Source organism: Rutidosis leptorrhynchoides, chromosome 1 (assembly GCF_046630445.1).
Source record: "Rutidosis leptorrhynchoides isolate AG116_Rl617_1_P2 chromosome 1, CSIRO_AGI_Rlap_v1, whole genome shotgun sequence".
NCBI classification, from domain to species: Eukaryota; Viridiplantae; Streptophyta; class Magnoliopsida; order Asterales; family Asteraceae; genus Rutidosis; species Rutidosis leptorrhynchoides.
The window spans coordinates 494,296,083-494,311,909 of NC_092333.1; the positions used below are offsets into that span (position 1 = coordinate 494,296,083).

The following is a 15,827-nucleotide window of genomic DNA, read 5'->3' on the forward strand; positions in this document are numbered from 1 at the left end:
ATCACTTGTGATTGAATCACTTGTGATTTTTCATACTTATTCCAACCTTTTTTCATATTATTTGCAGGAATATTTTCAAGTCATTGACGAGAAATTCAAAATGGTTGATGACTTGAAACAATTTCTGTTGAAGAAAATAACTGAAGGTTTATCAAAATTTCCAAATGAGAAGACTTTGATATCTTATCAAAGTAGATTGAAGCAAGTTTTTAGAATCAATGATGGTGATGTTGATGAGAAGCTTGAAAAGAAGTGTGAGGATGATGAGAAGAAGGCTGAGGATAGAGAGATTAAGGTTAAAAATGATTCGAAGATGGTTGAGTGCGAGGAGAAGGCTGCTAATGATGATGATGATGTTAATGATGATGATGATGATGATGTTAATGATGATGATGATGATGATGATGATGAGGATAAATAAAAGCGTGATAATGATGAAGAAGAAGAAGAAGAAGAAGAAGAAGAAGAAGAAGAAGAAGAAGAAGAAGAAGAAGAAGAAGAAGAAGAATAAGAAGAAGAGGTTAGTGGTCATGAAACTGAGATTGAAGCAAATTCCAATGAAGAAGTTGTACGGCTTGATCAAGATGATGAGGGTAAGGGTAAGGGTCCCGAAGATGTTGTAAAAGAAATTTGTGAAGGTGCCGATAATTCTGATGTAGATGTTGAAGAGCAAGCTTCTTTGACACAATGGTTTGATCTGAATGTTAACGAGGTTGTTGAATGTTGTGAAATTGTTTCTTTACTTGTTAATGCACCCACAACATTGGATAGTCTTCCAATGTTAGCTGTTCATAATACCCCAACATTTAACAGTTTAACCCCTCCAACCTTTCATCTTTTATCTCAGGAGGAGGTTAGTGAGGAGAAGAAGTCTAAGAAGGGAAAAAAGAAACTGTTATGAGATCTACGAAAGTTGTTATGGCTTCTCCATATGTCAATAGGTTGACTGCAGTTTCGGACTTGTTGACTAACTCCGAACTAGCTTTGGCTATGGATTTGTTTTCAATACAAAGAAACGCTTGGTGAGTTTTCTATACTTTTTTCTTAATCTAAATAGTATTTTATATCATTTGGTTCACATGTGATTATATTAGTCAATCACAAGTGCTTATGTTTTGCAGTCACATGTTATTAATCAAACATAGAATCAGTATTTGACAAATAGTAATTCTGTTTTATTGTATTTTTTTAGTGATCTTGTATTTGAAGTTAAAAATGCCTATTGGAATGTTCATCGTGTCACGATGGAATCACTTTGTCCTGATTTATATATTGAGGCTGGTGTGATTGATATTTGGAGTTTTATACTAAACCACGAGAGTAGGTATAGAGATCCAGCCTGCCGAACAAAGTTTTTCTTTCCAACATCAATCATTGTAAGTTAACTTTTAAATTTTAGGTACATATATCGTACTGTACAATCACTTGTGATTCAGCATGCCAATCACTTGTGATTCAGCATGCTAATCACTTGTGATTCTACATGCCTGTGATTCAGCATGCCAATCATATTTTTTTAGCATATCTATGTTTTTGTTGAATGGTAAATCACATTGTATGGACTATGGTTTTTAATCACTTGTAATACTATGGTTTATGATTGACAATCACTTGTATTTTTAATCATTCATTTATTCTCTACCAATCACTTGTGATTATGCATTGTTAATCACTTGTGATTCTGTATTTGGAAATCACTTATGATTCTGCATTGTTAATCACTTGTGATTCTGTATTTGGAAATCACTTGTGATTCTGCATTGTTAATCACCAATCACTTGTGATTCTGCATTGTTAATCACCAATCACTTGTGATTCTGTATTTGGCAATCACTTGTGATTCTTCGTTACCAATCACTTGTGATTCCGTATTTGGCAATCACTTATTCATTATCTACCAATCACTTGTGATTCTTCATTACCAATCACTTGTGTTTTTAATCACTTATTCATTATCCACCAATCACTTGTGATTCTGCATTATTAATCACTTGTGATTCTGTATTTGGAAATCATTTGTGTTTTTCATTGTTAATCACCAATCACTTGTGATTCCACATTGTTAATCACTTGTGTTTTTAATCAGTTATTTATTATTACACAATCACTTGTGATTCTGTATTGGCAATCACTTGTGTATTCATTATCTACCAATCACTTGTGATTCTTCATTGGCTTATCTAATCACATATGATTGAAACACCTCAAAATTATATGAAAATAAAAACATAAAAAATGTAATTCAAGCATTTCATATGAACATCGGAATTTCACAATTGTACGAAAGAGAATAAAAAAATAAAAAAATCGTTAAATAATTTAGTAGTAACTTCAGATTTCTGAAGTTTTTGCTTGTTCTTTTGCTTTCTTTTTTTTTTGTCACAGGTCCTCTGATTGTGATCGTCACGTCCACATTTACCACAAGTAAACTTTCTCTTTTTGCTTTCCTTTATTGCTTTCTCTTTTTCACTCATTAGACGCTTATCATTTGCACATCCTTTGTAATTCCCAACAGGTGGGTTTTGTATTTCTATTGTACTAGGCTTTGAAACTCCAATCATGTTTCCAATTATATCATCTTTCTTCTTTGACAGTTTTGGCACTTGAGCTTCAACTTCTTTCTTCAACAATTTAAGTTTTTTAAGAACCACTTTTAGCATCTTTTCATCACTGCCTACAAGTTCCACACAATCATAAACAACTGAGGTAATTTCATTAACAGAATCTTGTACAACTATGTTTTCATTGCCATATCTATTTCTCCTTGATCTTAACTCGGGTGGTATTATGTCCCTTCTCCAACGTCTCATTATGTATTTTTCAGGGATTTCTTCTATTTTCTTGTTCTTTAAAACCCAAAAACAGTGTCTACACAGAAGACCATATCGTAGATAGTGTCTACATGTACATACCATTGATCCGTCATTGCTGTTATGAAGTACTTTAAAAAAAATATATATTATCAATCACATGTGATTGATAAAAAGATTTTGATTGGATTGGCCAATCACAGGTGATTACATATATAAACAGACATGTAAATGTTTTTCTCAGGTTCTGATCTAAGTGGCTACATTTTTGAATCAGCAATCATATGTGATTATAAACATAAACATAGATGTAAATAAATTTTACCTTGTAATGGAAGAATTGTTTTTCTTCATTCAAACCCTCTTTTGTCTTCTCTTTTTCCTCTTTAACAACATAGATTTCCGTTTCTTCCTCCTTGTCCATTTTATCCAATAAACAGCTATACAATGCTTCATAAATCTCTTTTTGAACGATTGTAAAAATAGCATGTGTGTAAATCTTTAATGCATGCTTTTCAATTTTCAGCTGAGTTAACAATTTTGGATTTTTCTTGATTGTCTGTGCATCCAAAGATTCTTGCTTTGACCTCTGTTTTAACATTGCAGATTCAAAGCCGTCCATAAAAGTTAACAGATTTGCTGCAGATCTTGTAAAGTTTGAAAAAAAGCATTCTCACTCTCAGATCTTGAAGTAGTTCGCATCAAACCAAACATTTCAGTGTCGATAAAATATGCTGGTATCCAAGTTGATCTAATATCAAACATATGTTTGAACCAACTATCATTTTTCAATGAGAAATCGTGCATCAACTTTTCTCATCTTTCTTCAAAAACATTTGGTTCGATATACATATTCCAAACAAGCTTATTAAGTCTATTCTTGAAGTCTTTTTCTACTTCATCTTCAATAGTAGGAATTGCTTCTTGAATCTGTAATTACATATCATTTTTTAATCATTCATATTAAGCAAATCATGTATCATTAAACATTTCAATCACATGTGATTAAATACATTTGTTGTTTGATAACAATATTCATACCTTTGATGGCACCTTTCGCATAATGTGCCACATGCATAGTCTATGTTTTGCCGTCTTAAAAACTGCTTTTATCGATATCGCCATTGATTTATCCTGATCTGTCACTATCATGTTTGGCTCTTTCCCGAATGTCTTCATGAAACATGTAAGAAGCCATGTGTAACTCGCGGCTGTTTCATCCCTGATCAATCCCGCAGCAACAGTGACACACCTATGGTGGTTATCTATGCCAGTAAATGGTACAAATTTCATGTTGTACCTGTCATTAAGCCAATTAACATGTCAATCACATGTGATTAGAAATTGTAATGAGCCAAATAACATGTCAATCACATGTGATCATAAACTATAATGAGCCAAGAAAACATGTCAATCACAAGTGATTGTAAACTTTAATGATCCAGAAAACATGACAATCACAAGTAATTACAAACCCTGGTGAGCCAGAAAACATGTCAATCACATGTGATTAGAGAGTCTAGTGAGCCAGAAAACATACCTGTTCATTCTATACGTTGCATCAAATGATATTATGTCACTAAACTCCTTGTAGTTGCATTTTGCAACTTCATCGGCCCAGAAAGTTGAATGTAGTTGACTTTTTTCAAGCTTGTACTCAAATGAAAAACCAGGAACATATTTCTTTGGTTCTTCCATTTTGTTAACAAGCATTTGAGAATCACTTCCATTGATAAAAACATTCAAATCTCGTCTCCAGTTTCTGAAATCAGTTACAGTCCCATGCACATTTTTCTCAGACCCTTTCATATTGCTATAAACTTCGTATGCTTTTGTTGGACCAATATTTGACACTGACGAATGGTATACAAACAACTGCTCTGCATACTTCATCTGTCTTTCCGCTTTACTTAAATGTCGGTACTCTTGGGGTAGAAACTCATGATTATGGTGTTCTTGAAAGTCGGACAGTATAAACGTATTAGTTCCATACACCCAATCGAATTTAACCCTAGCCCTACATCCGGTGCATTCCATGTTGGTTTTCCTAATTGGCTTTTTACTACTTTGCAATGTGTCAAAGTTCACTTGCATTGGCACACCACCTCTATTGCACAAGTAATATTTCTGCTTCACCAACCCAGATTTTGTAGTCTTTTGAGTTGACTTTCGTATGTCAAAACATGCATGAAACGCGTATAACCTATACATTTTTTCACACTCTTCAAGTGTTCCATAATTTTTTCCAACTACTGGTAGTAAACTCTCATCAACGATTGGTGCATAATAGAATGAACCACCTGGTGTTTCTTTTTTACGTGTTGTACCTACTATTGGTGTATCTATACCTGTCCAAAAAAAAAAAATAGACAATCACATGTGATTTAAATGTTCACTAAATATAACTTAAACAACTAACACATGATCAGTGACTAATATGTTACTTACACTCATTCATATCTAATAAAGACAATCACATGTGATTTAACTGTTATTCACTGATTCATATGACAAATGACTTTAACAATCACAAGTGATTTTTAACAAGAAACAAGTGCATGATAAGAGACACAGATATACATATCACATATAGTATTATCATAAAACAAAATCACATGTGATTAAATAAACATAATCACATGTAATTGAATAAATACAATCACAGTATAATCACAGGTATTAAATCACAGTAATGTATCATCATAATACCCAATCACATGTGATCCAATACAAAAAAATTTACAATATGTTTTATTTCATCATACGTATAATCATAGGTATTAACATAAAACAAAATCACATGTGATTAAATAAAGATAATCACATGTGATTGAATATATACAATCACAGTATAATCACAGGTATTAAATCACAGTAATGTATCATCATAATACCCAATCACATGTGATCCAATACGGAAAAAAAACATACCTGTAGCGTTATCTATAATTTCTTCATCACTGATCTCGTATTCAACTTCAATTGGTTCGTTTTCTGGCTCCATTGCTTCGTATTCTTCTTCCATTGATTAATTGATTGGACAATTTGATTCGCAGCAGTGAAACGATCATGAAACAAAATACATATCATTAAACTCAATCACATGTGATTGACTAACTTGAAATTTACAACAGTTCAGTTTCTGTCTTCATTCTATTTATGATTATCATTTTTAACTGGAAATTACATGTGATTGACAAAGAAATTACTCAAATTCAAAGTAAATACTGTTTCATCCAAATTTAATCACATGTGATTAGAAGAAAAAATACACATACCTTCAGCATTCTGGATTTCGATTTGTTCTTCGTTACTGATATCGATTTCTAGTTCCATTTTGCTTAAATTGAAGGTGAATATCAATTGATTTTGAGAAGAATTCGTATATCCTGCAATTTTTGAGTGATCGACTGCTTTTACGAATCAACGTTAAATCTGTTAGAACCGTATGATCATAAATCGGAGCTATAATGGTGTTAATGAGGTTGCAGATGACCGATCGGTCGCCGGAGAAACGTTAATCGCCGATCGCCAGGAGCCTGTTAGGGTTTTGAGGGATTTGATCGATAGCCTTCGTGGTTTTGTCAAGTACGTAAGGGTGTATGTCATAACCCGACCTTAACCATAAGGAGGAATACAATAACATATGATTTCATCGCAATGTATTGACCTCTATATGCGACGTTTTTCAAAAACTGCATTCGTTTTTACAATACAAACCATAACTTTTATTACAAATACAAGGTTTAAACAAGATAATAATGATTATCGTTTAGCGATAATCTTAAACTTACAAACTTTACATGTGATAATAACAATACGACTTCCAACATATTTTACATTACAAATCCTCCGATATGCAGTTTTATTTTTGACACAAATATGCATACTCAAGATCTTGCTTAAATTCAACATGTTGCAGCGGAAGCTTTTAGTTATCACCTGAGAATAAACATGCTTAAAACGTCAACATAAAGTTGGTGAGATATAGGTTTAATGCCAGCAGCGTTATGAATATAGACCACAAGATTTCATATATAAACGTTTTAATAAAAATATTCTAAGTTGTTGAGCACTTGATAACCATACTTAACATTTAATCAACGTCGCATATTCCCTTTATTATGAAATCTTACTACACCGTACCAAGTGTAGTCACCGAAACGAAGTACTGTGCAACCGTTGAATACTGGTCGTCCAGTCCGGTTGGGGTTGTCAGGCCCGATAGATCTATCAACAGGATTCGCGTTTACAATACCGCATGTAAATAGTAGTTACCAAGTTATAGGGAGATATGCCAGTGGTACAACTCAACGTAGAATATATAATTTTAATCACTTGTGTCCATAACATAAATCATAAAATGCATGTATTCTCATCCCGAAATATTTAGAGTTTAAAAGTGGGACTATATACTCACCTTTTCCTTGAAGGTATTTAACTCGACTTGGTCTTCGATAGATATCACGAACCTAACCATATATATAATATATCAACATATTTTCTTTTCAAGTAATCGTTACATATATATATACTTTTAATACTTTTAATATTTTCTTAGTCCGTAGTTAGCAGTCTGTTGTTAATGGTCCACAATTAGTTGCTCAATAAAATAAATAAAGACCCCATCGTATTCGTATTGATCAGAATTAATCTCGACCCATGGTACCATGTTGTCAAATGACGTGTTGCGTACATAAAGTACCGTGTTGTCAGATGACGTGTTGCGTACAATCATGAGGTCTTATGATTAATCTTCTCTTGTTATTTACGGGTGGTCCTGAAATATATAAAATTAAATCATAAGTAAATATATATTAAATATTATGTTAATTAGCCAAGATATGATTAATCCGATTTTGTCATAATATGATATATTACAGGTTTTGAAGTGTTTTAAAAATCAAATTAGAAGGATCTATTTAGTTTGCGAACAGGTTTGAAATCATTCAAATTATGTTCTTGTTGTTAAAAATTTTATAACACAAAATAATATAGCTATATAAATATGAATCGAATAAGATTATGAATAAGGTTACTACCTCAAGTTACTTGGATAAAGCTACTGGAAAAGATAGAAAATAATCTTGATCAAACTTTCTTATGATGATTATAGGTTGTTCATGAAGCTAGTTCTTCATGAGTATTTGCTGAGATTGTGAAGAACACTTAGAGTTCCTAAGAGTGTGTTTTTGGTTAGAGAAAGATGGTTGTAAGAATGAAATGAAAAACCAAGGTGATGGTGATACTTATAGGACAGTCTGGTTGTTGAGGGAACAAGGACAAATTATTGTGTCGAATTTTTGAGTAATAATGTATGCTAGCTTACAAATAAGATTCCCTCTTATCTAGGGCAGATCTAAGGCTGATAAGAATATTGATTTGATGTGTATTTACCAATAGTAAATGCGTATTGATGATGGGTATGATACGGTAAAAGAAGCTCAAAATCGGGCTTTTATTTTGGGTCCAGCTCGACCCCAGCCAGGGGCTCTGCCCCTTGGACCCCGCCAGGGGTTGCCACCCCTTGGACCCCGCTTATCGGGGGCGCTGCCCCCGAACCCCCGTCATAATCAAGATAAGTTCAAACAAGTGTGCACTCCACACTTCCCCAAACTTGTTCGATATTTATCAAGATTATTTTGGTTACAAATTAAGCCCATTACACTTAAATCATATTGGTGACATAAATCAATACACATTATAGATTGTAAGTATATATGTCAAAGAACGTTACATATAGTTATCGTTTTGAAAACTTAAGTTAGTGGTCTCAAAGTATACTTATAACTCATTGTTGTTAGTTCACAATGAAATGTTAAACCATCCTTAAATCATTTTAAATATGTATAGATATGTACATATACATAATCGTATAATTATCGTGTGTTATATAGTTCGTGATATCATCGGTCAAATTGGACGGTCAAACGTTGTGTAAAACTCTTTTCAAAAATATAAGTCTCAACAGTTTGGATTGCTTATCATGTTGGTAAGGTTTAATTTATGTAAATATTAATCTCATAAGTATAGAACGATCGGAAAATTCCGGGTCGTTACAATACCTACCCGTTAAATAAATTTCGTCCCGAAATTTTAAAATTGTACCCATTTTGCGTTCTCGGGAAACAAATGTGGGTACTTTTGTTTCATCTGATCCTCTTGTTCCCAAGTAAACTCGGGACTCCTTCGAGCATTCCAACGAACCTTAACGATTGGTATGTTGCTCTGCTTGAGTTGTTTAACTTCACGGTCCATGATTTCGACTGGTTCTTCTATGAATTGTAGTTTCTCGTCGACTTGGATTTCTTCAAGAGGAATGGTGAGGTCTTCCTTTGCAAGACACTTCTTAAGGTTTGAAACGTGAAATGTATTATGTACTCCGGCGAGTTGTTGTGGTAATTCGAGTCGATAAGCTACCGGTCCAATGCGTTCGATGATCTTGAACGGGCCTACATACCTTGGGTTCAGTTTACCTCTTTTTCCAAAACGTATTACACCTTTCCAAGGTGACACCTTTAACATAACCATGTCATCGATCTGAAACTCTAATGGTTTCCTTCGGACATCGGCGTAGCTCTTTTGGCGACTACGGGCTGTTTTCAATCTCTCCTTGATTTGCACTATCTTCTCAGTAGTTTCATGGATGATCTCGGGTCCAGTTAATTGTCGATCTCCTACTTCGTTCCAACAGATAGGGGATCTACACTTCCTTCCATACAGTGCTTCGAATGGTGCAGCTTTAATGCTCGCATGATAACTATTATTATATGAGAATTCTGCTAATGGTAGATATTTATCCCATCCGTTTCCAAAATCGATCACACATGCCCTAAACATGTCTTCAAGAGTCTGAATTGTTCTTTCACTCTGCCCATCAGTTTGCGGATGATATGCGATACTCATATCCAAACGAGTTCCTAGGGCCTCCTGTAGTGATTGCCAGAACTTTGATGTAAATCTACTATCACGATCGGATATAATGGAAATAGGTATTCCATGCCTTGAAACAATTTCCTTTATGTACAGTCGTAATAGTTTCTCCATTCTATCCGTTTCCTTTATAGGCAAGAAATGTGCAGATTTGGTGAGTCGATCAACTATTACCCAAATGGTGTCATAACCCCAGGCAGTCTTAGGTAACTTTGTGATGAAATCCATGGTAATACCATCCCATTTCCATTCTGGGATTTCTGGTTGTTGAAGTAACCCTAACGGCTTCTGGTGTTCTGCTTTAACTTTAGAACAAGTTAAACATTCCCCAACATACGTTGCAACGTCTGTCTTTAAATTAGGCCACCAATAATGCGTCTTAAGATCTTGGTACATCTTTCCAACTCCAGGATGTATCGAGTATCTTGTCTTGTGCGCCTCATTCAATATCAACTTCCTTAATCCACCCAACTTCGGTACCCAAATACGGTTTGCAAAATATCGAATTCCGTCTTCCAGTATAACGAGTTGCTTCGCATACTTCTTCATTATTTCATTTCCTGTGTTTTCTTTAGTAAGAGCTTCTCGTTGAGCCTCTTTGATTTGTGAGTTGAGATTCATGCGAATTTTTATGTTCATCGCTCGTACTCAAATTGGTTCTCGTTCCTTTCTGCTTAAAGCGTCGGCCACTACATTCGCTTTCCCGGGATGATAGCGAATCTCACAATCGTAGTCGTTTATCAGCTCGACCCACCTACGTTGCCTCATGTTCAGCTGTTTCTGATCGAAAATATGTTGAAGACTTTTATGATCAGTAAACACAGTGCATTTAACTCTATATAAATAGTGTCTCCATATCTTCAATGCAAACACTACTGCCCCCAATTCTAGATCATGCGTCGTATAATTCCGCTCGTGAATCTTCAATTGTCGGGATGCGTATGCAATAACTTTATTTCGTTGCATAAGGACGCAACCAAAACCTTGTCGTGAAGCGTCACAATATATCTCAAAATCATCGTTCCCTTCAGGTAACGATAAAATAGGTGCCGTGGTCAACTTCTTCTTGAGTAATTGAAATGCACTCTCCTGCTCAAAGGTCCATTCGTACTTCTTCCCTTTTTGTGTTAACGCTGTCAATGGTTTAGCTATTCGAGAAAAATCTTGAATAAACCTTCTATAATAACCGGCTAAACCCAAAAATTGGCGTATCTGCGTTGGTGTCTTAGGAGTCTCCCATTTTTCAATGGCCTCAATTTTAGTTGGGTCAACCTGAATTCCTTTGCTACTAACAACATGACCAAGAAATTGCACTTCTTTTAACCAAAATGCACACTTAGAAAATTTGGCGTATAATTGTTCTTTTCTTAACAATTCTAATACCAATCTTAAATGTTGTTCATGCTCTTGCTCACTCTTGGAATAGATAAGAATATCGTCAATGAAAACGATAACAAACTTATCTAAATACGGACTACAAACTCGATTCATGAGGTCCATGAATACAGCTGGCGCATTCGTTAATCCAAACGGCATGACCAAAAATTCATAATGACCGTAGCGTGTCCGAAAAGCAGTTTTCGGAATATCTTCTTCTTTGACGCGTAGTTGATGATAGCCCGACCTTAGATCGATTTTCGAGTAAACACATGATCCTTGCAATTGATCAAATAAATCATCAATTCTCGGTAGTGGATACCGATTCTTGATAGTTAACTTATTTAATTCACGATAATCTATACACATTAGGAAAGATCCATCTTTCTTATTAACGAATAAAATCGGAGCTCCCCACGGTGAAGTGCTCGGTCGAATGAAACCACGGTCTAGTAATTCTTGTAACTGGCTTTGTAACTCTTTCATCTCAGTTGGTGCAAGTCTATATGGAGCACGAGCCACTGGTGCAGCTCCTGGTACTAGATCTATTTGAATTCTACAGATCTAAATGGAGGTAATCCCGGCAACTCTTCCGGAAAGACTTCAGGAAAATCTCTTGCCACAGGCACGTCATTGATGCTCTTCACTTTCTCCTTCGTTTCGACTTTATTAACATGTGCTAAGATAGCATAGCACCCTTTCTTCAAGCACTTTTGAGCTTTCAAACAACTAATGAGTTTTAGCTTTGAGTTACCCTTCTCTCCATAAATCATTACTGCCGTTTTATCCTTACGAGGAATGCGAATTGCCTTATTGGCACACACAACTTCAGCTCCTATTTTGGACATCCAGTCCATGCCGACTATTACATCAAAACTTCCTAATTCTACGGGTATCAAATCAATCTTAAATGTTTCTCCGGCTAAATTTATTTTACAATCACGGCAAATTTTATCGGCTTTAATTAGTTTACCATTAGCTAACTCAATCATGTACTTAGCATCTAGCGGTAATGATGAACAATTCAATTTAGCATAAAAGTCTCTACACACGTAACTTCTATCGGCACCAGTATCAAATATAATAGATGCGGATAAGTTATTAATGGTAAACATACCCGTAACAAGCTCCGGGTCTTCACACGCCTCTCTAGCATTAATAACAAATGCTCTTCCACGTGCAGATCCATTATTCTTCTCTGGATTCGGACACTGGCTCTTATAATGACCCTGTTTCCCACACCCATAACAAGTAACAGTGGCCAAGGCAGTTCTATTTGCATTGGTGGCAGGAGTCTTGATACCGTTTGTATTTGTAGCGGGAACCCTACAATCTTCAGCAATATGACCTTTTCGATTACAATTGTTGCACACCACATTACAATAACTAGAGTGATGTTTGTGGCATCTGTTACATAAAGGATTTCGTCCTTTGTAACCTGAGTTTGAACCGCTACCCGCACCTTGCGTGGTTTCTTGTTTCTTGTTGGATTGTTGATGATTACCTTCCCACTTTCTTTTGTTTCCAGATGTCTTGACATCGGTGTTCTTATCCAGAATAATCTGGTCCATCAATTCGTTCGCCATGGTGATAGCTTCATGAATAGTCTTGGGTTTGGATGCTGTAACATTTGCCTTGACCTTTTTAGGCAAACCGTCTTTGTACAGTTCAATCTTCCGTTCTTCGGTTGGTACCAATTCGGGACATAGCAAAGCTAATTCCATGAATCGCTGATTGTAGTTAGTGAGTTCAGTGCCAACAGCTTTCAGGCTTCGTAATTCAGCTTCCAACTTCCTAACCTCGTTCCTTGGACAATATTCGTTGATTAGCATTGTTTTGAATTCTTCCCAAGGAGTATCATAAGCTACATCTCCTCCTACGGCCTTCACATAGTTTTTCCACCACGTGAGTGCACTATCTTGTAGGGTGTACGATGCATACTTGGTCATGTCCTTCTCAATACAACCACTGATTTTAAACACAGACTCAATCTTTTCGATCCACCGGGTTAAACCGACCGGTCCTTCTGTTCCACTAAATGATGAGGGCTTGCAACCTTGAAAAGTTTTGTAAGTACACCCCACACGAGGATTTGGGTTAACTACAGCACCTCTTGCAGCCTCGACCCATAACATTCTGTCGTTCACTCACTGATTGATGAGTTCCTGGATTTCTTGTTCCGTCATTCGGTTCAATCGCGCCATAATCTTCAATAAGAATGAAAAAATAATTATTCACATGGAATATTATAGATGTAGTATGTATTTACAGTACATCGTAGCTTATTAATAATATGAACCAGTTATTATTATAAAAGCCTTTTCTTCTTATTAGCGTTTTATAATTATATCTAGGGTAGTACCTACCCGTTAAAGTTCATACTTAATAGCTTAGTACGAAAATCAATTACTACCACCCAAATAATACTTAACCATGGAAAATTATTGCATTTCACACTTCACTATTTTACATATGCTTATCTTACATCAAACATTAAGCAAACCACACTAGTAATATTATACAAAACATTATATGATCCCATGGTTTAAAACAACAGCGCATCATTTAACCCAAAGCTTTTGTGTTCAAAGAAATTGCTTAAAGGTTATCCTGGTTGTCTCCCTGCGTTTTGGCTGAGGAACCGAAGAACTGGATGTCGGGATAGAACTAATAGGAATAGCGTGAATAGGTGTGGAAGTATCTGGTGGAGTTGGTGCCACAACATCCTCTCTAGACTCGGGATTTATATTTTCCATTTCAGTAGCCTTTCATTTCTTTCCTCGTTCGAACTTGACTTTCGTAATTTCCTGTATTTCTTCTTCCTCAGGATCACTTTCCGGTTCCTCTTCAATTGATTCATCCGGAACTTGTGAGTCTTCCCCAAAGGTGTCGTTTTCATCATCGGATAGATTAATGACCGGAACACCATCTGAAGAGTCTGGTTCAGAGTCGCTGAATGTGATAATAAGTTCTAAGCCAGACATCTATCACATAACAACTAGCACGTTAATACCACATAATATTTACATATTAATTTTTAACCAACAAGGATAAGCAATAGTTTTTGAAATCAAACACGGTCAAAGTCCAGACTCACTAATGCATCCTAACAAACTCGATAAGACACACTAATGCAAATTCTCTGGTTCTCTAAGACCAACGCTCTGATACCACAAGTCATAACCCGACCTTAACCATAAGGACGAATACAATAACATATAATTTCATCGCGAGGTATTGACCTCTATATGCGACGTTTTTTAAAAACTGCATTCGTTTTTACAATACAAACCATAACTTTTATTACAAATACAAGGTTTAAACAAGATAATAATGATTATCGTTTAGCGATAATCTTAGACTTACAAACTTTATATGTGATAATAACAATACGACTTCCAACATATTTTACATTACAAATCCTCCGATATGCAGTTTTATTTTTGACACAAATATGCATACTCAAGATCTTGCTTAAATTCAACATGTTGCAGCGGAAGCTTTTAGTTATCACCTGAGAATAAACATGCTTAAAATGTCAACATAAAGTTGGTGAGATATAGGTTTAATGCCGGCAGGTTATGAATATAGACCACAAGATTTCATATATAAACGTTTTAATAAAAATATTCTAAGTTGTTGAGCACTTGATAACCATACTTAACATTTAATCAACATCGCATATTCCCTTTATTATGAAATCTTACTACACCGTACCAAGTGTAGTCACCGAAACGAAGTACTGTGCAACCATTGAATACTGGTCGTCCAGTCCGGTTGGGGTTGTCAGGCCCGATCGATCTATCAACAGGATTCGCGTTTACAATACCGCATGTAAATAGTAGTTACCAAGTTACAGGGAGATATGCCAGTGGTACAACTCAACGTAGAATATATAATTTTAATCACTTGTGTCCATAACGTAAATCATAAAATGCATGTATTCTCATCCCAAAATATTTAGAGTTTAAAAGTGGGACTATATACTCACCTTTTCCTTGAAGGTATTTAACTCGACTTGGTCTCCGATAGATATCACGAACCTAACCATATATATAATATATCAACATATTTTTTTTTCAAGTAATCGTTACATATATATATAATTATAATACTTTTAATATTTTCTTAGTCCGTAGTTAGCAGTCTGTTGTTAATGGTCCACAATTAGTTGCTCAATAAAATAAATAAAGACCCCATCGCATTCGTATTGATCAGAATTAATCTCGACCCATGGTACCATGTTGTCAAATGACGTGTTGCGTACATAAAGTACCGTGTTGTCAGATGACGTATTGCGTACAATCATGAGGTCTTATGATTAATCTTCTCGTGTTGTTTACGGGTGGTCCTGAAATATATAAAATTAAATCATAAGTAAATATATATTAAATATTATGTTAATTAACCAAGATATGATTAATCCAATTTTGTCATAATATGATATATTACAGGTTTTGAAGTGTTTTAAAAATCAAATTAGAAGGATCTATTTAGTTTGCGAACAGGTTTGAAATCATTCAAATTATGTTCTTGTTGTTAAAAATTTTATAACACAAAATAATATAGCTATATAAATATGAATCGAATAAGATTATGAATAAGGTTACTACCTCAAGTTACTTGGATAAAGCTACTGGAAAAGATAGAAAATAATCTTGATCAAACTTTCTTATGATGATTATAGGTTGTTCATGAAGCTAGTTC

At 35.0% G+C, this 15,827-nt stretch overlaps 2 protein-coding genes across 2 annotated transcripts; both read right to left on the bottom strand.

The window, feature by feature from the left end:
- Positions 1-2,270: 2,270 nt before the first annotated feature.
- LOC139840812 (uncharacterized) lies at positions 2,271-3,432 on the bottom strand. Its single transcript, XM_071831060.1, has 2 exons — positions 3,136-3,432; positions 2,271-2,846 (listed from the first exon to the last, which is right to left on the bottom strand). Exons 1-2 carry the CDS (start codon positions 3,430-3,432, stop codon positions 2,271-2,273), a joined length of 873 nt encoding a protein of 290 aa, XP_071687161.1.
- A 194-nt stretch (positions 3,433-3,626) lies between these two features.
- Positions 3,627-5,835, bottom strand: LOC139840821 (protein FAR1-RELATED SEQUENCE 5-like). The gene is made up of 5 exons (XM_071831068.1): positions 5,742-5,835; positions 5,259-5,270; positions 4,351-5,158; positions 3,852-4,110; positions 3,627-3,740 (listed from the first exon to the last, which is right to left on the bottom strand). Exons 1-5 carry the CDS (start codon positions 5,833-5,835, stop codon positions 3,627-3,629), a joined length of 1,287 nt encoding a protein of 428 aa, XP_071687169.1.
- Between the last annotated feature and the right edge of the window lie 9,992 nt (positions 5,836-15,827).

Excerpts from the sequence above, each read along its gene's own strand:
- LOC139840821 (XM_071831068.1), bottom strand. The coding sequence starts at position 5,835 with ATGGAAGAAGAATACGAAGCAATGGAGCCAGAAAACGAACCAATTGAA. Across the intron at positions 4,111-4,350 it reads GCAACGTATAGAATGAACAG|GTACAACATGAAATTTGTAC; the intron begins GTATGTTTTCTG and ends GCTTAATGACAG. Across the intron at positions 3,741-3,851 it reads TGCGAAAGGTGCCATCAAAG|ATTCAAGAAGCAATTCCTAC; the intron begins GTATGAATATTG and ends ATGTAATTACAG.
- LOC139840812 (XM_071831060.1), bottom strand. The coding sequence starts at position 3,432 with ATGGACGGCTTTGAATCTGCAATGTTAAAACAGAGGTCAAAGCAAGAA. Across the intron at positions 2,847-3,135 it reads AACAATTCTTCCATTACAAG|AACAAGAAAATAGAAGAAAT; the intron begins GTAAAATTTATT and ends TGGGTTTTAAAG.